Below are 25,668 nucleotides of genomic sequence, written 5' to 3' on the forward strand. Positions count from 1 at the left end.
TCACGATTCGTTGAGCGGCGGTTTTCCAGTTTCCGGACTCCTTTGTGTCAACGGTCTACCTTCGGCGTCTCTGTAAAACGCGTACAAACTTACTGAAAAACCTAGAGCATGAAGTATTTCATGCTTGACCGTCGACAACAATATTTCCAATTCTTGTCGCTTTGTACTTATACTATTTGGACAGAGATTTGCATGGCCGGCAATTGGTCTAAAATTAAAACACAAATAACATCAAATGATAAACTTATTACAAAATCATTTTTATGACATATAGTGAAATATAAAAATTATAAATTTTGCGTAAATACATTTTTTCGCACATCAATAATGTAATCTATCCTCAGACATTAACATTTTTCGTAATACCGGTGATATTACATAAGACTGTTAATTCTTACAAGGGTAAACACAAAAGTGAGAAATATATACACGTGAGCTAAAAAATCAATAGTTGACATTCGGAAGACAAAAGAACTGAACACGAAATTATGTTTTTCTTAGTAAAATAATAAAGCGAATGGTTTTAGTTTCAAAACAAAATATTCTAATGTTTCTTGATCTCACAGTACAACAATATATTATGCACGCCTTTTATGCTTGTTTCCAATACTGCTAATTAGGGGTAAGTGACCCTTACAAAGGGTTATCTATCTGTACCAACACTAACAGTTAGGTTACCATTATACTAGGATGCTAGCATCCGGGATGCTGGCATCTAGGAGGTTAACGGGGCATTAAATCAAATGGGAGCGATTAGACTAAGAATGCCAGCATCGGAAGCTAAAACAGCCACCCGGAGGCTCGATTTTGTGCATCCCGGTTGTGAGGCATTGGTTCAAATGCGGCGCATTATAATATGCTGCTAGCATTCGAGCAGGCGCTCTATTTGACATATGCGTGCACACGCAGTTTGATCAGAATTATGACTAGTTTCTCTACGGGTGAAATTGGTCTGAGGAATATTGTATCTTGTTTAGAGATGTCACTTTGGATGTAGCCTAGAAGCTCTTTAAAAGAAGGAGGTGACATTCTAAAATAATTGAAAAATCTTGTTTCACTATTGCACAGTTATCAAACAATGTAAAATACAGGCTTTTAACACGACGGACAGCTAAAAAGGGGTCCACACTAAACTTCCTTTGTGCACGACGTCTTTTCTTAATTAGTAACATTAGCAACAACATATCTTCATTCGTTGGGGCTATAATGACAAGTGGCAAAAAATTAAAATAAAATAGCAGTCCGGGATGCTAGCATCCCAACACAAATTCGACTCAAAGTGGGATACACATCTCCCTTAACAACTAACAAGAATTCTAGACAACAAGTGATAAAGCTTCTCAAGCGGTTGCTCTATTGCGACAAGGCTAAAATCGCCAAGAAATGACCAGTGCGCTGAACATGAATCAGCTGCTATTTCCAAAGTTTACCATAGTTACCAAGACATAGATAAACTTTCATCGAAGACGCGGTTCCGGAAGAAAAAGGTGCACATCCGAGAGTGATGACTGATTCTCGTTGTCAGCAAATAGCTGAGGAATCAGAACCTCACTGATGTTCAAATCCAAAAAGAGCTCAGAGAAACGCGAGAAGTGGTTGAAAGCAGAGTGTGGCTGCATGGTAGCGATAGATAGGGACGAGTCTACAAAGAACCAGCGCATTTGAGGTTCCTAAATGGTTTGGGCGGGCACTTTAATGGAAGCAAAAACTGAGTTGGTTTTTACAGAAATTTTAGGGGATTACGTCGTTCCCTATGCCAGTTTCATCTGCGGAAAATTCATCCTAATGCAGGATAATGCTCGTCCACATAGTGCCTGTTGCGTATGGCGGTATTTACACGATGTGGTATGGATTGGCCAGCGCGTAGCTCGGACTTAAATCCTTTCGAGCATTTATGGGATGAAAGTTTGGGCCATGAATCCAACCACGAGATCAGACCTTGCTGACCCTTATAAATTATTTTTTTACGAGGATACCCTTAAAGATATGAAAATGGTTTCTATTCTAAAAAAAGAATTTTGATATTTATGAAGTTTAACTTTGAACACTTTTTATAAACATCCTGTATAAAAAGAAAAATTTTTCAACATAGATTCAAGTACGTCTTACCTTGGTAAAGGCAACCGAACTGAAACCATACTTTAAGGATGTCCTCGTAAAAAAATAATTTATAAGGGTCAAATTTTTTACAAAAAAATTAATAACTCGAAAAGTATGCATTTTTCGAAAAAAGTTTTTAGACCAAAGTATACTAAAATTTCACGTAAATTTCAAAAATGTATCAATATACAGGGTGTTCTATTTAAAATAACAAAGTTACAATCGACTTCCGGTAGAACCGGAAATTGAGCATCTTTGAAAATATTTTAGTTAAAAGATCGTATCCGAAAACTCAAACGTAGAATTTTTTATTTTTAGTTTACTATACTATAGTTTACTATAAGTATTTTGCCGTATACAGATAGTTTTATCTCGTCGTGGGACACCCTGTATAGGTATAAATGTAAATAACTTCATTTTGTTTAGATTGTAGACTTCAAACTCATATCAATAATTGTAATATTGTTGAATAATAATAAATATATTTTTGTATGTGCTTTTTAAGGAGGAAGAGAATCGGATATAAGAAAAAACTAACACGTACTTTACAAAGTGATCCAAGTAAAAAATTTCACATCACGTTAACTACGTAGCAATATTTCGATAATTTCTATTGAGTACGCGACTTTAGCAACGTTCTGGATTCGTGATATCTTACACCTACTTACTTCAATGTACCAATGGTAATGGTAATAATAATACTGCACTAACGTTCGTGCAATGCAGAGTAAAATTTTAAGGTGAAGGATAGTGATAGTTATACATATACTTTCAAAAAGAGTCTGTCAGAAAACGGATTGAATTATAGGTGTTGGTCACGAACGTTCATTTATTGGTAAAGACAAATATCAACACTAACTTAATTTTCAAAAAAATTTATTGTCTACCGGGTGGACAACCAAGAACGGATGAGGGTATGTCTTCTATAAGATATGGTAATTTGTTTCTCAAAACGACATTCTCAGTTGCCCACCCAGTATATACCTACAATGAGTTCATAGAAAACAGTATATTCATTATGAATTTTATAAATAGTAAGATCAAAAAATCTCGAAACCGGTCAAATTTTATTTTAATTCGCTATATTATGAAGGAATAATTTTATGAGACGGGGTAAATAACCTTCGAGTGATAACGTCGCAATAATTTTTTTTTAAATGAAACTCTTTCATTTATTCATTTCATGCGAATGTTCATTGCTGAACTGATTTAAGAAAAGTATCAAAATTATTCAAACAAATACAGGATGAACAAAAAAAGGTTTTTGTTATTATAACATTGAATCTATCCATTTCTTAATCTCTGAACAGTTAAAGTTTGTACTAAATACATTGTTTACGCCACCACTACACCTACATCACGATTGCACTGTCTGACGCGCGTTTCGATAACTAAGTTAACGTCTTCAGAGACTGAAGGTAAGAAATATGAATGATGAGTCTCTGTATCCAATAACAAATTGTTGGATTCATTTGAGAACATTGAAATTGCTAAATGTAGGAACAGTTGAAATAAGGACGAAGGACCAATTCCTTACAGCCCACTCTTTAGTTTAGTAGTCAAAGAATGAACATGAATATTCCCGCCAAGGAGTTTTTTCCCGCTGGAATTAATTTTCGCGGAAGAAGGTTTATTGGTGGGAAAATTTAGTACAAAACAAGTAAGTCGAGTTATTAGATTTTAGTTTACTTTCAGTTTCTGAAGACGATAACTTGGTTATCGAAACGCGCGTCAGACAGTGTAATCGTGAATGTTGGTGTAGTGGTGGTGTGAACAGAGTGTTCAGTATGAATATCGTCAACGGTTTCATAAATTCCAACTTAGTAAAACCTTGGAAGGATATTATATCTTTCCATCGAAAATGTATACTTTGAATATAAAATTTTTCCTTCGATATGAATATTTGAAAGTGGAAAATATAATTAAACGGTTGATTTTAACCGTTAAAAAATTTGATTGGGCGGTTAAGAACTTTTTTCTTTTTGATTTTTTACGAGAAGCTTTAAAAGTTATCAACGCTTGGCAGTGAACATTTTTTCACAAATACGAGTTTAATTAAATATTGAGCAAAGCGGTATACATCTATTATGTGTACAAAAAGACCCTGCTTTTATTCTTTTTCAAACATTTTAATTTCCGACAGATTTATAACAAAAATTGAATTTTGATAGAATTTTTATTTTGACACTGATTTAAATAACGTAATCTACGTATGTCTTCCAGATTTCGAAAAAACCAATCCTATAAAAATTTTACGTCATTTGTACTGACATAACCTATAAAAATTCAATGTTATTTGTAAAAAACTTAAGTAACCTAACCTTTAATTAGACGGGTATCAATTTCAAAAAAAATATATAACTTAATATTTGTCCGTTGTCATTTTTATGAATTATATGAATTTAATATTTCCTAGAAAATTTGCAGTACTGGAATTCTCGATTAAATAATCAATTTTTTACTATTTTTAAGAATTTAAATTTAAACCAGTCATGTTCCCAACTCTAAAAAATCTATTTCGCTGAAACCCAAATTAAAAACCCCTAATATGCTTGAAGTTACTGGGGATTCCCCCTAAAAATATGTTTTTTAATAAATAATACATACAAATTTGAAGTAATCAATAAATAATTTCATTCAGCAACGTCATCTTTTTAAATTCTGTATTCATAAATTAGCGAAGACAAGTAATAAATCGAATTATAAGAATATCTAAAAAAATAACACCCCATCCCACATTTTTCCCTCTAAATTTGGGTGGAAATACCTGAGTTGGAAACCCTGCTTGTTCTTCGTAATATAAAATAATATGCAAATATACATACCTATCTAAAGCAGATTCCTGCTGGCAGTGTGCGGCGTAGGAAACTGTCAAATTTTTAGTGCATCTTTCAGTTTGCATGGCCGATACATAAAAAACGAAATCGAAGTCTGGAATGCCCGGTCCAGCCTTGGATCCTTTGGCAATACCACAGTTTTGACCAGTCGAATTGCATATGCGACACGCGTCAAGGTGATCTTCTGGTACTTCTACCTCACCACACATAGTTTTTTCTTTACAAGTGTCAATGCAATGAGTCCAACCATCTTTAACGAAAACTTGAGTATCACTACATTTTCTAAAAAAAAAATCAATTAGAATTAATCTAATATATAAAATACTAGTTCCACGGAGTTTTAATTAAACTCCTCCGAAACGTCTCGACCGATTTTCATAAAATTTTGTGAGCACTTCGGTTAGGTCTGCGAATCGGTTAACATCTATTTTTCATCCCTCTTAATGCTAAGGGTGGTCCACTCCTAGATTTTTTTTCTATTTTTTAGATGAAATTTTTCGTTTTCATTTTTTTATGATACCGCACTTAAAAATGAATACAACCTCTTCTTCTACATTAGTATTCCCCCCACCGCTCTATAATTTCTAAAAGCTTTTACGATATCCTCAAAAATGAATCCATTGTATTTAATTCAGGGGAACGTGGTGGCCATGCAAATGGACCTCCCCGATCAATTACCTTGTTAGGATAAATGTTATTATGATAATTTTTTACATCGTTATTGAGGAGGAGCTCCATCGTGCATAAACCACATGTCTCTGAGGATGTTTAGAGGAATATCACATAACATGGGTGGGAAATCATTTTGGAGAAATTCTAAGTAGCGCTGACCATTCAGGTTATTATAAAATAAAATAAAACCGCCTCGTGTGAAACCAGCTTCATCAGTAAACATTTAAATATCTTCCGTAGACTTCGGAAATGTGTAGAAGTGCAAAGTACTTACTTCGAGCTTTTATTTTATTGTTTTTATTTGATTAGTTGTAGTCTAACTAAATTTTTGGTACCTAATTATCTAGATTAAATTACATCCCTCCGATTTCGTTAAAATTTCAGTGTGTTATGAAGAAAATTACGCTGAACAAGAATATATAGATATATAGGACGCGGAAATCATCCCTTCAGGTACTTTTTTGCGTATAAAGAGTCAAATAATTGTAATGATTTTTCAGTGATTGTAATATTTGAATTAATCGTTGAAACCTAACCCAACCTAACCTACGTACTTCTCTACAAAATGAAATCCAATCATATGCAGGGAGTGCTGTTATTGAAAACTCTTCCATGGTTTTTTCTTGATGAGGTGGTCGACAATAAATAAAATAAGCGATGATTCTAAATACAGTTTGTATATCTATTTTATTTATTGTCGATAACAGCAATCCCTACATGACATGTGATTGGATTTCATTTTGTAGAGAAGTATGTAGGTTAGGTTAGGTTAGGTTAAGTTAGGTTAGGTTTCAACGATTAATTTAAATATTATAAACACTGAAAATTCATTACAATTATTTGATTCTTTAAACGGAAAAAAGTACCCGAAGGGATGATTTCCGCACCCCAGAATAATGGTAATACAAGCCCCATAGTAATTCAATCATATCAGTTAGATAAGAGCAATAAATTAAGACAACAACGCATGTCAACTCAAAATAATTTTATTAAAAATAATATAAAAATACACAAAATAATATAATAAATATCAATAAACAATTTAGTTATAAAAAGCGTATTAATTTTGTTTAAAAAAAGTCATTTAGCTTTTACTGTAAACGGACAAAGTAACAAATATGATACGTTCACAAAATGCATTTTCTATAACAGAAAATCAGTTAACACGATTTTTCCTTTCCATAATTGCATTCAACATTGTATTATGAAGCTAAGACAATTTACCGCATTCCAAAAAAACACTATATTGTTTGTACAATAACAAAAAACAATTTATATTTTTAGGAAGAGACGCCATTTCACTGATGAGATGTGAGGTATTGAAGGTTTTTGTTGATAAATGTTGTTATAACTTTCGTTTGACGTAAAACAGTGTGACCAACACATTCACAACGGAATTCCCTTGCCCTGAGAGAAAGAACCAGGTCCAAAGGTTTACCGTCGATTTTTAAAAAAATTATTGAACAGGTGGTATCATATATGATACCATGCCCGTTTAAGGGTTAAACAAAGAATATATTTTTGTTAAAAAATCATTTTTGCTATCTTGTCCAGGTTGTAATAATGTTTAATGCAGAATACACGTTGCGCTCATCCCCACCATACACGCAACTCCCTCTCATAACGTTCAAACGCAAGAGGGTTTGTAAAATCGTACGCCTTTCTGGCCTACCCTGTATAACGGAGAATTATGACCTTTCTTTCTATGTTAAGCTAACAACTTGTGAGCCCCATTACGTATATAAATAAATAGTTTCCCATAACCTTAAACATCCACCAGAAATAACTTAGAAGAAAATCTAATCTAGTACTGGGAAAATTAATGTCTTTATTTTTTTTACTGTTTTCCCTAGAGTATAATCTGATTACTTTTTAGTTATTAAGTCTTATTGACGTTGAGATACATGAATATTCTTGCGTCTTGTAATTTCATTATTCAACAGATTATAGTAACTATAAACAAATTTTGTTATTTTATATATTATAATAGATAAACAATTCCTAGAAGTAATTTATACTATAAATACGTTAGAAAGAATGTTTAAAATGATATTATTCCGTACGTTCAATTAATGGTTGAATTTAAATATATAATAAAGAAAATCTACTTACATAATCTAAAAATAACTGAAGGTCAAATATAAAATTACGAAAATAAAAGACTAGAACAAGTACACGGATGCATACTATAGAATTTTGATAATTGCGAACGAATCAAATCAACAGAAATCAACTTTCGTTGCTAAAGTAATAAACGTACTCAATAATACGAGGATTATCTGAAAAGTTTCCTATCCTAAACATAAACATAGCACATTCAAACTATTGTTGGTGTAGATCAAACATTGTTTGTAAACGCGGCAACAGCGCTTAAAAATAAAAGTTCAGTTAACCACAAATGAACAGTAAAGTTCAAAAATAACAGTTCACTGAAGTATATAAGTTTCTTTTAATCAATCGAAGTGTACCCCTACAACTATTTAGATAGATTTGATGAAAAATTTATAAACCATTCACATGGTCAGTTGTTTGACAGTATATTAAATGTACGTAGGTATTGAGATTGTATTATACTTTACCAGCGTGAAAATAGCTGAATTTGAACGTAATGATGATAAGTAGCAAAAATTGTCCAAATTATTTTTGATGACCGGCGAATTGAGGTTACAGGAAGAGAGAACATATTACTAAACGGGAAATAACCGTCTAAAGCCCAGTTTACACGTATCAAGTACTAAAGCTAGTAACTATAATTTAAGTTCGGTTTGTTAGCGAGTTTTAGCGAGATTTCGTACTGTGGAATTAAAATGGCTGAAAAAATACGTGCAGAAATATGGCATTATATCTTGCTGAACTATCAGAAACTCTTGCGGAAGAAATAAAGAAAAAGAAAATAAGCGTTGTTGGGTACGAAAATGGATGAGTCGAAGAGATGTATATGGCGCCTTTCGCTATATTCTTCTACAAACTTTAATGTTGTAGCTTCACTCCAACGCTACCAAATCAAATAAAAATAATCCTCTCACTCTGTACTAATGAACTACACTAAACCAACCTGTCTACACTCGTTTAGTCTGCGTTTTAGTTGCCGGAAAGCATTGGTGCGGGAAACTACTTGCTCAAGTAAATTGAAATTTTTTCTATTCAATTGACTAAACTAAATTAGGTACTTGCGCAAGTTCTAAATCAAGTTGTTTTCACCTTACAAGTAACTAAATTTAGCTACTCGATTTAGTAACTTGTTTTAGCTACACGTATAAACTCGGCTTAAATGTTCCTTGACTTAAGATACAGAGCAGATCTCTTCTCTATAAAACCGTTATAAATGAATACAACATCGACTGTTTATTTGTGTTTATGTGCACTCCAAAACAAGGCTATTGATATAGAGTCAATGAGCGATAGTTCAACCCAATTGTCTTGGATATATACGCGCTCTTCCATTTAATTCTCTAGACTTCTGACAAAGCATTAAACAGTTGTGCGATTGAAAGTTGTATATATGCCTTAGGTACCACACTCAAATGAACCTTTTTAAAGGTTTTTTATTAACCATGCGCTGTTCAAATTTATATTTCCTAACCTAAAAAAGTAAGTGGACATATGTGAAAAACTATTTTGTCAGAAAATAAAACGTTTGAAACGGTTAAAAATGGGAATTGCTGGAAAACTATTGATTTAAAAGGAAATATCATTAACGAGAATGGTCCCAGAAGTACCTGGTCTGACCTAGAGATGGCGGTAGTTGCTTGAAAACTACCACAATCGATACAGCATAAGTTTCAAGTTTGAAGACGCCACGTCGTTTAGAATTTGTTAGGCAGTCATCAATAGTGAACGTTTTAGGTGAATTGGTGAACATGGAAAAAATTGGTTATTATTAAGTGATACTGAACTAGATTCTATTCCTTTGTTATCAACAGTGAAATAATAGGTAGCAGAGTTTAAACGAGGCCGTACAACCTGCGAAGACTATCCAGAAATGTTGAAGAAAATCCACAAAGATGTACTGGATGATCGTAGACTGAGAGTGCGCGAGCTACCAGACATAGTAGGCATTTCAAAAAGTGCTGTACATCGCATATTAACTGGAAATTTGGACATTAGAAACCTGTGCGCAAGATGGGTGCTCACAAAGGAACAAAAACAGCGTTGTAAAGATGTTTCCATCGAATGTTTTTGTTTCTGAAAAGGGAGAACCGGCTCCAAAGAAGTCGAAGACTTTTCATATGCTGGCAAGGTCATAACGTCTGTTTTTTGGAATTCCCGTGGGATAATTTCTATTGTCCATCTTGAAAAAGGAAAAACTATCAACGGCGAGTATTATACGAACTTATTGCAACGTTTCACCGAAAGAATAAGCATTTGACTAAGAAGACAGTGTTGTTTCATAAAGACAATACACCAGCTCACACACCCGTTATTGCAATGGCCAAAATTAATGAATTAAAGTTTGAATTTCTATTTAATATACCCTATTCGCCAAATTTAGCCCTCTCGGGTTATTTTCTGTTCCCAAACTGGAACAAATGGTTTTGTGGTCGAAGATTTTCCGTCATTATAAAAAGAACATCGCTGGGCAAAGTGTATGGAGCTAAAAGGAGATTATTTCCAAAATTTTTTATTGTTTGTTGAGTAACGTATTTCTCGGATCATCTTCGTAAATTACAAAGCCAAATTTCAAGATAAAATGTATTTTTTACTTGTTGAGTGAAAATGTTATCAGGCAACCCTCGTAAACCGTCACAAAATAAGAAATCGAGGGATGAAGAAGTATGAGTCTTAGTAGTATATTTAATTTTACAAATTTCGAGTGAAATGGCAATCAAACATTTTAAAGCAACCTCAAAAAATGCGTGTTGAAAATACGTCGACTTTTATGAACACATCTAACCGTAATAGGAAGGACGGAAGGTTGAAAGGTACCCACTTAAATTCAATCTGAAGTAATCGATTTACAAAGTAATCAACAAGTCATTTAAATTATACTCCAATTTAAACCGACTAACTTAGTGAAATTCTAACTAGGCATATGGAAATTCTAACGATAAAATTTAAATTTGGTGGAAGTAAATAGAAAAAGAACCACAAGAAACATTAAATGGATATCTAAAAATAAACTTTGAAATTGTACATTCCAGATGACTTATATGGACTTACCTTGTTAAACGTATGACGTTTTCTGTTCTTCGAACAAAAAGAGCTTTTTCCCAAAAATTCACAGCTTCGGGCAATATCGTGTTCTGAAAAAAACAAAATGTTATTCCTCAAACAGGAAACTGTATCAAGTCGGAAAGTTTACACACACATATTTCAAATTCAGGTTTCAATACGCGTTTCTCCGCCATCATTTATGTGACATCGCTTTTCTTAATGTTATTTTCTGATGTCAGGGACGTTGGGTTGGTTTTTCTTAAAACGTGCTACCAGGTACATCGGAGAACATTAGGTTAATTGCTCGCAGTTACAAAATTAAAAAGATTATAAAATATAATTTGGAATTTCCAAAAGAAGGCGACTTGGAATTCCCTGGATCAGGCGTCGGTCAGTCGGGTGACGAAGAAATATTATTTTATCGAGAAAGTTGTTCGAAGAATATACAGAAGGGATGCATATGGCATGGTCGCCATATAACCCCCTTCCAGTGATGCAGTCCCAAAGTTCGTCATGCCTGCGTATGTACGTATGATTAGATGTATGTGAAACATGAAATCGAAAGTTCTTGCGGTGCATCATCTTCTGTGGTTGATTATCTACTAACTGCTATTCCGGATTTTGAGCTGCCGTTTGTATAGTTCTTCCAATATCAATTGCAGATTATAAAAATCCTTCCCGACAATTTTCTTTGACCTACCATGGGCGTAGATACCTCATTTTATAAATTCATTATTTTTATACTTTTAAACCTTTTAAACAGGGTACCAGACGTAAATTGAGTCCTTTATGTACCCCATTCGTTTTTTTCCTGGAAAACGAAACTTCAAAGCAAAACCATAAAGGAAAATAAATAAATTCTTTGCAAATAAAACAAAAGAAAAAAAACGTTTCAATTCCAAAGTATCTTTATAAATAATGATGGTAGTCAAAATCGTCTGAACTAGACTCATCATTTGATTGAATTATGAAGGGTTGTAAAGAGGGTGATACCACACACTCATCTTCTTTGATAAGATGTTCAACGCAGTTTTTTCAAAACTCTTGGCGGTCTGCTGCCAGAACTTTTTTTACGACGTCCTTTTTAGCGTGTTTCCGGTTAATCGTTATGGTTTTTTTCTTTTCCACGGACCTTCATGATAAAAATGTATCTGTATTATCTATTTTTAGATACGACAATAGAGGTGCCGAACTATGTTGCAAAAAAAAGAGAGAAGATCCTGGCTACTTTAATAAAATTTTGTCTTTAACATACACAACTACCACAAGTGGGCGATTGAAAATCCTCATGAAGTGAGAGCATCAAACTTCCAACAACGTTTTAGCGTTAACTTGTGGTCTGGTATCCTCAATGGTGAACTAATTGGTCCATTTGAATTGCCGTCCAGACTTGATGGAGAAACTTACAAAAATTTCCTCGAAAATGAACTTCCTTTGCTCGCTCCTGGAACATGTAAATCTTCGGCTTCGTCGAACTATGATATTTCAAAACGACGGCGCCCCGTGTCACTACGCAAGGCAAGTCCATAATCACTTAAACGAACAATACCCTAACAGATGGATCGGACGCAGCGGACCAATCAGGTGGCCCCCACGCTCATCTGACCTTAATCCCGTCGATTTTTTCGTTTGGTGTCATAACAAAGAAACTGTATGCGCCCGGGAATGTGTAGAATGTGGATTGCGGCTGGAGGTGGCCACTTTGAAAACTTACTTTAAATTTCATAAATAAATTTCTTTTTATTTACATTATGATGTGTGATTTATTGCCATACCTTTATCTTACCTAAAACTTTTCTTGACCAACCAACCTCTAAAGCTAGTTTTTATTATTTTGCAGCATCTTCTATCATAGCTTGATCAGAAAAATCATAAAATAGCAAGAATTTATTTTAAGCCAATTTTTCGATTTTTTTCCACTTCGTTGTCTTTGAAGGCTAATTCTAGCAAAAGTAGTTTGTTAAGTAACATTTTTTATTGAAAGCTGAGAGTTGAGCGCATTTTTTAAGAAACTATGAAGTAGCATGTTTAGATTTTTAATTTAAATTTGAAAATTAGGTCATAATTCAAAATACGTGAATTTTTCTCTTGAGACCAACATTTCCATAATTTTTATCAAAGTTACGAAGCTAGTTATTTTACGTATAATAGCACCATTCATGATGATTTAGTTACAAAAGTCTAATACTTTTTTTTTAAATTATTTTTAAGTCGAAAGGTCGAAAATTCTATCATTAAAAAGATGACTATTAAAACAGAATTCACGTTTCTCGTTTTGTTAATGTTACCGTAGAAACCTCAAATCAGTTGTTTTTTTGTAAGCTTGTATCAAACACGCTGTGACGTGCTTTTTATTGAAAAAACATTCGATTCAATACTATTTGTGCATCGACTATCGACCCTTAGTAATTATTCCGATTATTAATTAATTAAAAATGTGCACACGTTAATAAAATCGAAATCCATATTATATTCAAGAGGAATTTCAGTTCAATTATTGTTGGTATATAATATATACACAAACATAATTATGTTTGAATGGAAAACCGTAAAATGCTTTTGATGAAGTTATTATCAGTACAGGTGTATTTGACAATCAAATGATTCTACCAATATTGGCGATAATAATTAGGATTTGTTTCCCAGAGTTGATCTCTAAAATTGTAATTTCAAAAAATGTATACGATTCGTATAAATGTATGAATATTTTTGTAAAATATTCAACCAATTAAAGCCTAGATGGTAATTTCACAGTTTCGCTGCCAATTAGTTTATTAGGAAACTGTTCGTGAGGGTTGGTTTCGCAAAGTTAATATCTCTATCTCTAAGAACTAAAAGCAAATACTTTAATAACTATATTCTGAAAACAATTTGATTTCAGTCAATTATTCCTGTTCATAAATTGAGTTAAAGCTCATGTTGATAATGGTAGTGTCTAATGGCATACGGATTTTTACTGAATACATAATGTTATTATGAATATTAATGTTTTCAAGATGACGTCTTTATGAGCTCCTATCAGAATTAAATTCGTACAAAAACTATTTCTAAAGAAAATATCTTTGAAGAGAAAAATTAAAAATAGCAAACAATTACCATCAACTCAATATTTTGAGCAGTCGTAAATGAAGTTGAAGTAGCTATTAAGGTCGACATTCTTTAACCGACAAAATTTGTTCGAAAAAATTGTTTGATTCTTATTATTTTATATATTAATCAAGGAATCGAACAAAATCAAATTTATCAAAAATTAATGGATTTGTTTCGAGCAATTAAGTTTTAAAGAGAAATAGTAGCTAGCTCATTCTAAATGGATTCACCCAATAAAAAAATGGCCACTTTCATATTTCCGAAAAACGTTTTTTGAGCCCTGTGGCGCCATGTGGAAGTCTACGTTGTGAATACGCTATATAAGCATTTCAAATGGCCGCCATTATGGTCCAAATTGACCTATCGGAATCAATTTTTTCTAAAATGTGCGTTATTTAATGTACTTTCAGTTGGTGTTGTCAGAATCAACATTGATTTAAAAAATTTCCGGGAAATCCGGAAAAACAAAAAAATGACTGTTTTTGGACAAAATACGATTTATCAAAAACCCCAACCTAAATTTGCGCGAATTTTGGATATGTTTTTAAGGAACCCCTGAACTACCTTTTAGCCAAACGAAAGTTAACCAAAATGCCACGGAAAATACGGCCCCGTAACGAAAATGTGAGTTATGACCTATCCAAGCCTCATATACATTATATATTTCACTTCCAGTGCTTTTAATGTAGGTTTTTATGGTAAAACTAACAACTCCATCGTATTCTACGTGGAAAAATACATGGAAAACATATATCAGTCAATTTAAAAATATTTTTATTGACACTCAGCTTATCCGACAAATAAAAATCGTCATACGCTACTCATTTATAACCCCCGGAAAAATCCAACATTATTTCCAAAGCTATTACAAAGAATTAATAAAAAAAAGAAGAAATAAAGTGATATATGTTTTTCATGTATTTTTTTGTTTTTCCGGATTTCCTGCAAAATTTTTTATTCAATGTTAATTCTTATAACACCAGCTGAACGTAGAGTACATAACGCACATTTTAGAAAAAAATTGGTTCCGATAGGTCAATTTGGGCCGTTTGAAATGCTTATATAGCGTATTCACAAGGTAGATGTTTTTCGGAAATATGAAAGTGGTTATATTTCTTCAAATTTAATTTAGAATGATATCCCAAAGGGTCAGCTATATAACCAATTCTGAACTATGAGATTTCAGATTGTTTCCTGTACTCGAAATAATTGTTTTACTCGCAAGTTTCAATATGTGGCTATGGTATTGATTAGAATTTATGGAAATGGATGTATGTTAATATTTTATTGACGTCATCTACCTCGAATAATTATATTATCTTTAGTTTGTGTGGGTGTTCTCCGAAGTACATGTTATTATCGGCGATTATGATACTTTCACTTATTTATTATTTTAATTTTAATTACGGCAATAAGGAAAAATGGGAATGTGAGAAATCAAAAGAGTTTTCTTGAAAAATTAGCACAGATTTGTAATGATTTTAATGTAAACAAAAAATAGATCAAAAATCAAAACTTGATAAAATAATGAAAGGGAAGTTTGTTAATTTTTCGATTTACTTTTAGTCTATAGATAGATTCTGGGTAAACGCGAAAATAATAAGTTTATGGAGATTCAATACAAATAAAAATAGTGTCCAGACTTTTCGCTGAAACTGTCTCGTGGATATGATCTACATCAAAGGTTCCTGAAGTTCCTAATATAACTAATTTCGATGGAACCAATGCTGATATATTTCTACCGTATTATCAAAGCTCGCTAATAAATGTGGAGGTCAATCAACCGTCTAAGAAAGTACTTAAACCACTATGGCACATAGCAGTTCCAAAAAAGAGTGTGTGGAACTTGTTAGAAACATCATGGACAACAACTATTATCCATCATTTCAATGAGGATAACTTTTATATAAGATATTTTCAAGGCAATATTAGATGACAGATTGATCCTTTGTTTTTTGATAAATGCATTTTTACATCTTTGAAATTAGGTTTACTAAAGATACCTAAAGAAACCTTGGAGATATTTTAAAAAGCTTATTTTTTGCATAGGCATTGAAATATGAAAAATTTCAGAACAACTGATAGTACGGAACGCGAAGATATATATGGATTTACTGGATTTACTTTACTATACAAAACTAAACTCAAAATTTTAGTACACCACTGCGTTTTAATCAAATCAAACCCTGATATTTATCATCAATATCTCATCTAATTGTTAGTAAATTGATGTTTTAGCTGTAATTTAATACTTACATTAATTAATGCGAATCTCTCTTGGTCTAACCTAGAATCAAAGGATTTTGTTAGTTGTTTGGGTTTATTTTAACTTGTATTATTTAAATGAGCACGTGAAAATAATATCAGACATAATATTAATATTTTTTTTAATAGGTAACAATAATAAATGATGAGTTTATGAGAATTCATTAGAAAATATGGCGAGAACCAGACAAACAGTGCTTTCTAAATAACATTTAACATTATCAGAAAACATATTATCTCGGTTTACTACTATTAAACTGTAGGAGATAGAGCCCCAGAACATATTCTAAGAAAAAATGGAAACTTAGTTGTTATTCAGTGGAAACAACATGGCGGATTTTCGATATCAGTGCCCTCGATGGTACGTGGCAGAACTAATTTATTTTCGCGGTTCATTCAAATTTACAACACAGAATATTTACTATGTTCATACTGAATACTGAATACACTCTTTTACTACTAAACTAAAGAGTGGGCTGGAAGGAATTGATCCTTCGTCCTTATTTAAACTGTTCCTACATTTAGCAATTTAAATGTTCTCAAATGCATCCAACAATTTGTTATTGGATACATTTTTTAACAATTTTACATTATTAATATTTATGTCATGATTGTGACTGGCAGCGTGATCGGCAATACCTGATTTTCCGGTCCGTCCATATTTCATATGAGCTATGTGCTCTTTAAACCTGACAATAACGGATCTCTTAGTTTGCTCAATATACTTTCGATCACAATCGCCACAACTTATTTCATATATACCAAATTTGTTGTTTTATTAATTAATAGGGACAAAGGGCCAATTCCTATATATATATATATATATATATATATATATATATATATATATATATATATATATATAACTCTCCACCATCTGAATATCTTTGTTGTCCACATTTAGTGGCTGGCAAGGAACTAAATTTGTCATCATCTTTGTCAGTAGACAATAAATGATCATAATATCACTTTTAAAATGAAAACTACATATTTTTTTCGTCTTCTGCGATTGGTTTCCATAATTTCCGGCGTATAAATGCTGGTGTACCATTTAGAATTGACCCTTCTACGTTGCTCTCATTGAACGATGGCGACATGTCCACTTATTCCTAAAAAATGGGTAACTATTTGCTTCGAATTTCTTCGTGAACGAACAATTTTTGTTGGATACAGTCGATTGTGCTTCAGTATCGGGTTCATATGCGTCGGTCCATGATTCGTCACTTCTTATAGACGTCTTTGGGAGCACCGCGATTGAATTTTTTTAAAATTTCTTTGCACCAATCTTCACGAGCTTTTGTTTGAGCGAATATCAAATTTTGCGGTATCCAACTCGAATATATCTTTTTGACAGCCAAATGTTCATGTAGTACTGAATGTATGCAAGTGGAACTAATGCCCAAGTATGTCTCAATCTCACGGTATGCCTCATGACGATCTTGCAATCTCAATTCACGCACAGCGTCGATGTTTTCTGGTACAATAGTCTATTTTGGACGACCTTAACGAAATTCATTCTGTAGCGAAGTTCGACCACGATAAAGACGGTGGTTCCAGATGGTGCTTTAACCAAAAGTCGAAGCGAGTTCGCGATTTATTTCCATTTTTTGTCCATGAATGTTGTATCTGTATCTGTAAACAACACATATACAAAAACAATGTTTTCTCATGAAACCTGAATAGTAAACATATTATCAGTTACTCCGTTTATGTTCAGCCTAACAAAATGGCTCGAGTTCGATGATAGCGTCTTGTCCTTGTGGGTCTTATATCACATTTTTTTTATTTTTGAATAGGTTCTAAAGCTACATAGATTCAATGTCATGTAATTCGACTCACCTATATACACTTTGGTCATAATATAACAAGATGCGTAGAGATTGATCTGCACTTCTCTTTTTAACGACATGTTCTGGATCTACTTTTGTATGAAGTACCTGAAACAAAAAAATCAGAGTAAAAAAAAAATTATACATATAAAATGATTACGCTACCCCGGCGTTATTACTAATTGTTTATTTAGATAATAATTGATCAGGAAGAATAATAAAAATGTTTTATCCCTTGTTTCAAAAATATTTTATTACCTATGAAACTTGGTATTAACAATAACATCTTTAAATCTTTAAAACCGCTTCCACTGTTCATCGCTCGTATTCCCAAAGTTTTCAGAGACGAAATTCCAACGTGAATGCAGGAAATAAATCTTCAATGACATATTAATTCCTAATTGAAAATTTTTAATAAGTCAATCACAACATCTTAATCATTTTCACATTTTTATATCCCAAAAACTCTTCGACAACATTTCTGAAGGAAAGAACTATACCGATGTTGGAGAGCCCTTATACGACGTCTAAGTAAGTGAGACATTTGACCCCGCATAGCAGCTCTCTGTATCTACCAGGATGTCAGCCCTTTTTGGATTTTGGATTAACCAATCGATAGTAAAAAAGGCTGACATATTACTGATAGTTTTTCCCAAAATTGGACCCTCTTTGCCCTTGTCTGCCACCCACTATGTATCAACCATTTGGTATTCTTTTTAGTTATGTCAAGTTCTATACCTTGACCACTTTCAACCCTCGGAATTACCCCCTGTATCCACTAGGGTAATCAGCTTGCTTGGGAATGTAACTAACGAAACCAAAACAATGCTTTACAATGGAGAAATTCCATATTATCGATCATCATTTCATTCAGATTTCCCAAAATTAACTATTTTCAACTAGTTATTTGTAATAATGAATAATACACGTTCAAATAATTCAATATGCTACGAAGAAGCAACTTTTACTTTCCCTTTGTAAATTATTGAATGAAAAATGATATTGGTGTGTGCACTTCCTAGACACGACTTTGTTTACTATGAATCTAAGTTTCAGTAAACTTCCTCATCGGAACGTAACCAAATAACAACAGCATTTATTACTCAACAAATTCAAGATCCCTTTAAAGATTAACTTTAAGACGAATATGACATCGTTTAAAAAAATCAGAGCTTAAATCATAAGATTTCATTTTCAAATAACAGTTGAACTTCGAAAAGAAGTTAAAATTAAAATAAACTCATGTTTGACCAACAGTTTTTCCAAGTTAATTGAAATATTATCGTTTTATTATGATTAGAATGTTACAATAAGTAATATTGCTCATTCTTTTTTTTCCAATAATAATGTTTAAAAGGTGCGGTCGAGGACTTATTAGGCAATATCCTTAATATAATTAGAAACGAAGAAAAAAATCTTTTGTGGCTATTTTGGTAAAAAAAAATAGACACCTACAATAAATTGATGTAATTAAATGTAAAATTGGTTCAAATGAGTTCACACAATGCCGATTGCATTTAGTTTTTATAAGACTTCAAATGATTCCGTATCAAGAAATTATATGAAATTCCTTCTAAAATCTGATATCATTTTTTTCGACTTAATAACAAAACGTGTTTTCATAAATATAAACTACGGAATTTTCTAAACGATTTCAAAAGAAAATCTGTTTATCAGACAAACAATCTAAATAAATATTGACCTAACAAAATTAGTACGTGACTATGTAATAATATTGAAAGCCAGTGGCGGATTTACAAATTTGAGAGAGGGAAATGCTTATAGGTAATAATTAGTATATATAAAATCCATAGCAAAAATTAAACCAGTATGCAGCATGTCCGTAATTGAATATTATCGTTTACAGAAGCTACTTTTCAGTAAATTTGCCCTCAAATTATTGCGAAATGAGGGAAAATATTGTATCGATTTGATTTCAATTGGCAAGTGTTTGTGCATTTTTTGGCATTGTAAGGTATTGAGCCCTGAACTAATTCTGAACGTGGAGTAGGTAAGTAAAGGTCGTGCCTCCTAAGAGGATAGCCGTGCAACAACCTTTCTGAAATTAGACAAGCGTGCTTACGAATTAGAGAGCATCTTCTGTGGGGCACAGAAGCCTTTTTTAAGTTCATGAATTTACTTTCACATTTCTTTAAGAAATACTGTGAAATCTAAAACAAAAATTATCTGTCCCTTAACTCTTTTTTCATTATTTTTGAATCAATTAATTTACGTTGTTCTCCCTAATTATTCTTGTTGCTCCAAAATTTATCCAAGTTCATACATCAACTTTGCCGATGTAGAAAAGTTATCTAAATATAATGGAAAATGTAAATCAGAGTTTAATTTGTGGAAAATATCAGCAAATTTTATAAAAACACATTCCCAAGGCCTTACTTTTCTAAAGTCTTTTATTGGTTTTTTGATGAATTATTTATGCAGAGATTCATGTTCAAGGTTTGGTTACGTATATGCCTTCGGAAAGAATTTGATAATCATCCTCTAGTAATTCAGTAACTGAAAGTGGTTTCTTAAGCTAGTTACCAATGAGAGTTTGAAGACATTATTTCTTTTTATTTTACGTTGGTAACTCGCAGCGTCTAGAAACTACCATCTACAAAATGGCACTACGTAATGGAATCATTTTCACTCTGGAGGTCGTTAACGACCCCTTTCGCTAGCTTTTTTAACTTAAATAAATCATAAATAGAAGTAAAGCTTCAGTGTACTGTATTTCAATTTTTATTAAATTAATTTTATCTCTGTAGAAATTTCGAAACTCGTCTCAACAATGAAATAAAAAATTTGCCGTTTCTTGAAATACTCCGCCTCAGGCTTCAGCCTACTCAGCCTGCTGGTGAATTCACCACTGTTGAAAGCGACATCCCAGCATTCGAATTCATCAACCATTAATAAGTTATTTTAAATGAAATTAATGTTTATTCAAATATTCACATTTTTATAAAAATTCTTAGACCTGTCAATCAGTTATACAGGGTGGAGATATAATTCATCAACGTTGATTTTATTGAATGGAAACACTGTTAGTTTGACAGCTATTTTGAAAGTAGTATAAAAATATGTAAAACAAATAATTATTTAGTTAATTATTTCTCATCAAAGATTATTGATTCTATAATTTGATTTCCTATAATTCCTTGCCAAACTTTCACTTTTTCTGGATGTTGAGTAGGATCTTCCTTCACAATCCCTGACAATTTTTTCGATTTAACTCACGATATAACAGAAATTTAGAATCCTAAACAACAGAATTCCTAATTAATCCATATACTCAACGTGACCCCCAAGTTCACGTGAACACAATCCTCTAGATTTTTGTGTATGGCCATATCTAAAATCACTTCAAAATTTCATAATACAAGGCTTTATTGTTATTAGCAAGCAACCAGGTGTTTTTCGATCCCACTCTTCAATCTATTGAGGGTGTCACATATATAATGTCTCTGTGTAATGTTCACTGTGTTTATTAAATAATCATTTAAGTATACCTCATGGTGTTCTATGGTATTAACCCTGTAAGCTCTATTAGCCCTTGGTAAAACCTTTTTTTGAGCTTAGATTCTATTTTTTTAATATTAATAAATAGTAATCTGATGATGCCTAACTTTCGCAGTGCGTGTTTTAGCACTGGCTTGTTATAAGAGAAAACGCTTTTGGTTAACTAAACCTGAATATTTCTCCAATAAAACCTCATACATTCACATCAGCTATCCACTATATACCTCTGAATTGATAGTTCGACTATCTGGAATGATTTCGAAGTACACTAGATCATCATAATTTCACCAACACACAACAAGGTTACCGATTGAATTCACCTCTCTTAGCGACGGGCTATGGTAATTGTCCTTTGTCTGATCACTGATTTTCCATGTCCGAATTATTTAGATAAATCTATTTTTCATCGCAGGAAATAATGCGTTTGATAAAATCTCTACTCAACGTTTCGCTTGAATTTCGATTAATTCGTGTGCAACTTTTATAGATGGTTTAAAATGGTGATGTATGGTATCTGATAATCGGCGAGAACTGGCACTAGGTTGGTTTTTTTTGCTTTCGATGTAACCTTCTTCAAGCGTCAAATCTCCAATTACAAGAACGCTCATTAACTGTGTCTTTCCCCTCAGTTTCACATATGTTGCTTGCTGCTAAATCTTTTGTATCCAATAATAACTTGACAATACTCGAATTTCATATACATCGCATTCCATACTATTAATTATAAAAAGGTACTGCGTTGTCAATGAACAAAGAGATAATGATTGAAAGAAAGTAAAGCGATTGTAAAATTCGAGACTAGTCCTAACAAGTTGCGAGATCTTTAAATTGAGCAAATTATATTTTAACCGGAATGTGCTCAATTCCAACCTACAACTAATTCACGATAAGTTTTTGTCTTAAAAAATCAAATAGCGAATCGCCAACCGCAATTTTTCAGATATTTAAGAATATACCAATATAGTTACCAATAATTATACTAATAACGTGTTATAATGTATAACATGTAATATAACATGTTTTTTTATTCTTATTGGTACAGATAGTATTTAATATTCACTAATTTATTTTTATCATCTCTCAAATCAACTGTATCAATATCGTAGATTTGGGATATATTCCAAAACCATTCAAAACAATTCTTTACAAAATATCTAAATTGGACGCGTGTGTGTGTGAGAGAGAGTGATTTTGTCTTTTGACATTTAATCATGAAAACAGAGATTGAATGTCAAAGATAAATCAAAAACTTTGCGGTCTATTTGATGACAACACAGAATTAAATCCCTTGGGAAATTTTGCCACTCTCGTATCAATGACTTTTTCTCGGTATTTTCCCAATCAATATCCAATGGTGTCTGTTGTCCATTTTTTAACAGGACATTGCTCTAATCCAAAATTAACGACGTTGAATGTGTACAGAAGTGACAATGATTTCTAATGGCACATGTTATCAACAAGTGATACTTTTTTAAATTTAATTATATTATTTTTAATTCACAATTCTCACGGTCCAACAATAATAATTCAATTAAAATACACTGGAGCGAAAAATATTATTTTTTTTTAATCTTGAAGACGGCTGTGATCAATAATGCATACTAAGGTCACAACAGGTGAGAGAAATCAGCTTCGAAATATTTTATGTAAAAATTATTTTGTGGTTACTTCTTATGGCAAAATATGGTTTAGAGAAAACATGTAGTATTGAAGATTTTGTTGTAATGAATCTCGAAGAATCGGGTCAAAGACGCCTTTTATAGGAATTCACAATTTCACTGATGAATCAATGATCAGAACAATAAATAAATTTCCAACTTTTCTTCGAACTATGCCATAGAAACGAAATATTCAGTTTAAAAACATTGATTTTTAAATATTATCAATATTACTGTTTTTTTTTTCGATAGAGATTTTTTTGTGCAATGTTTATATCAGCAAATATAAGGAAACACGACATTTTGGAAATAAAAAATAAATAAATAAAAATTAGAAGCCCTTTAGCTGCTAAGGAACCACCGATAGTCGAAGGATTGTTCTGAAAACGCCAAATACAACGTTGAAATGAGAGTATGCTATAAATTAAACACACAGTTTAACAAAAAAATAACTTACAACAAAGTCCTATGGCTTAAATACAATAACCCAATTGAACAAATTGTGTAATATAAAAAATAATCTCTTGCGCAAGTTCGCTAATAGATTCCGTTATGAATATTACGTCACATCAAAAACAGGTTTTTATCAACCAAATTGTAGATTTGATCTAATTAATTGGTTAAACTTACCTTGACAGTTTTATGGTATACCTGATTAGCATCAGATCAATTGCATGTAGTAATAAAATAAATATTATAAGAACAAATTACAATAATTCGAATTTTTTTCATTTTGTGGTTTATTTGTACCAAAAAATGATAATCGTAAAATTTTTTTAAAAAACATCATCTAAATCCTAAATGTTATAATCTGCTCCCTACTTTTTATAAACCACTTCAACGATTTTCAGAAAATTTAGTATACGGGGAGTTTCGTGGGCGATACGAGGTTTGGCTATTAATAAGAAGACTGCGCGCCTAGAGGGCGACCTATTCGAGTGGGATAAAAAACGATTAGGGCGTTGAGTACCTAAATATATTGTTTATGTATGTATCAAAACACGTTTCCGTCACTATTATAGTATTTGTGCAGTAGCGGTTTGAAACGAACTTGTTTTTTTTCTTTCAAATTTCTCGTTAAATTGAAAAAAACTCCGACCGAGTGCTATAAATTGTTGCAAGAGACCTATGGGGACAATTCTCTATCTCGTGCTCATGTTTTTGAGTTGTGTAATGGCTTTATTGAAGGCCGAGAGAGCCCTGAAGATGACCAGCGCCCAGGTCGCCCTGTAACTGTTTCGACTCCTGAAACAGTGGCCAAAATCAACCAAATTGTGCTTGTAGATCGTCGAATGAGCATCCGGATGATTGCCGAGACTGTAAACGCCGATAAAGAAACTGTTAAAAAAATTTTAGACATGACAAAAGTCTGTGCGAAGTTGGTGCCAAAAAATCTGACCCCTGACTAAAAGCTCTTGCGTCAACGAGCCTACTCAAATTTCCTTGAAAGGTTAGACAAAGATCTGAAAGGAACCCTATTTGTGTCGATGGAAGCTGTAAAGCAAAAAACTGCAGAGCTCCTAAAGGCACTCACCAAAGAAGACTTCCAACACTGCTTCGATGAATGGAAAAAACGTATGGAAAGGTGTGTGACAAGGGGAGGGGAGTATATTGAACCCTTTATCGAATTGCCACAGGTTTGGTAATTGCTTAGCCAATGGAAATTATGAGGAGATGAAAGACCGAACAATGCTCGCCCCTCTTAACAAAGAAAAAATTGATGATAATATAGTTACCAAACTTCCCGGAGAGTACAAAACTACCATATCTATGGCTCAATGAAAGATCAACCTGAAGGAGCAGTTGAATTTACAACAGAATTTCTCAGTATTGTACAACATTTTAGACTCGCCACAACACGAACCCAAAATTGAAAAAAAATGCTTTAATAATAATGTTGCGTAATTTAGACTTATCAGAAGGACTATGCAATGGTGTAAGATTCATAGTAATTCACATAATAAAGACGAAAATTGCTACTGGTGAACAATCTGGCAAAGAAGTATAAATACCAACGATAATCTTTGACTCATCAATATGATAATCGGGATGCACCGTGCAACCATGACAAATCACAAGGGCACACTTTAGGATTTTCAATTTACCTTCAGTCTAGTCGAAACGCTTGTCAGATAGTGTAATTGTGAGTTTTTGTGTAATGGTGGTGCAGACAATGATTTCACTATGAATAAGGTTGGAGTTGACTTAAAAGTCAAGTCAGGATTTCATGTATGGCACGCTATACGTGGCATTTTCTAGAGTTATCGACCAACTACGTTAAAACTTTATCTTTCAAATGAAAATCCTCGATATACCCGCAATATAGTTTTAGGTTAACACCCGATTTCAAAGTTAAAACTATGATGACGAAAATTTCAAAGTTATTCAGTTATTCACCCTGTATCGGAGATTATTATTTCAAAAAATGATAAATTATTTATTAGTTAATGATAAATGTATTTTTTGCTTATGGACGCACACTGTATACATCTTCGTGATGATGAGAACCTCGGTAATTTTCATACAATTATCTTACAACTGCAT

The 25,668-nt window shown here is 32.6% G+C and overlaps 1 protein-coding gene across 1 annotated transcript in view; it reads right to left on the reverse strand.

Annotated features, from left to right (window-relative positions):
• Window positions 1–25,668, reverse strand: part of LOC130892607 (leishmanolysin-like peptidase) — a 43,088-nt gene that overhangs the window by 8,777 nt on the left and 8,643 nt on the right. The window contains exons 2-6 of the mRNA XM_057798092.1: window positions 17,958–18,055; window positions 16,110–16,140; window positions 10,770–10,852; window positions 4,926–5,219; window positions 5–208 (exon numbers count right to left, since the gene is read on the reverse strand). Of these exons, the coding sequence (XP_057654075.1) occupies window positions 5–208; window positions 4,926–5,219; window positions 10,770–10,852; window positions 16,110–16,140; window positions 17,958–18,055 (710 nt within the window). The remainder of the gene's footprint in view (window positions 1–4; window positions 209–4,925; window positions 5,220–10,769; window positions 10,853–16,109; window positions 16,141–17,957; window positions 18,056–25,668) is intronic.

The sequence above is a fragment of the Diorhabda carinulata genome, chromosome 1, assembly GCF_026250575.1.
Source record: "Diorhabda carinulata isolate Delta chromosome 1, icDioCari1.1, whole genome shotgun sequence".
In the NCBI taxonomy this organism is placed as follows: domain Eukaryota; kingdom Metazoa; phylum Arthropoda; class Insecta; order Coleoptera; family Chrysomelidae; genus Diorhabda; species Diorhabda carinulata.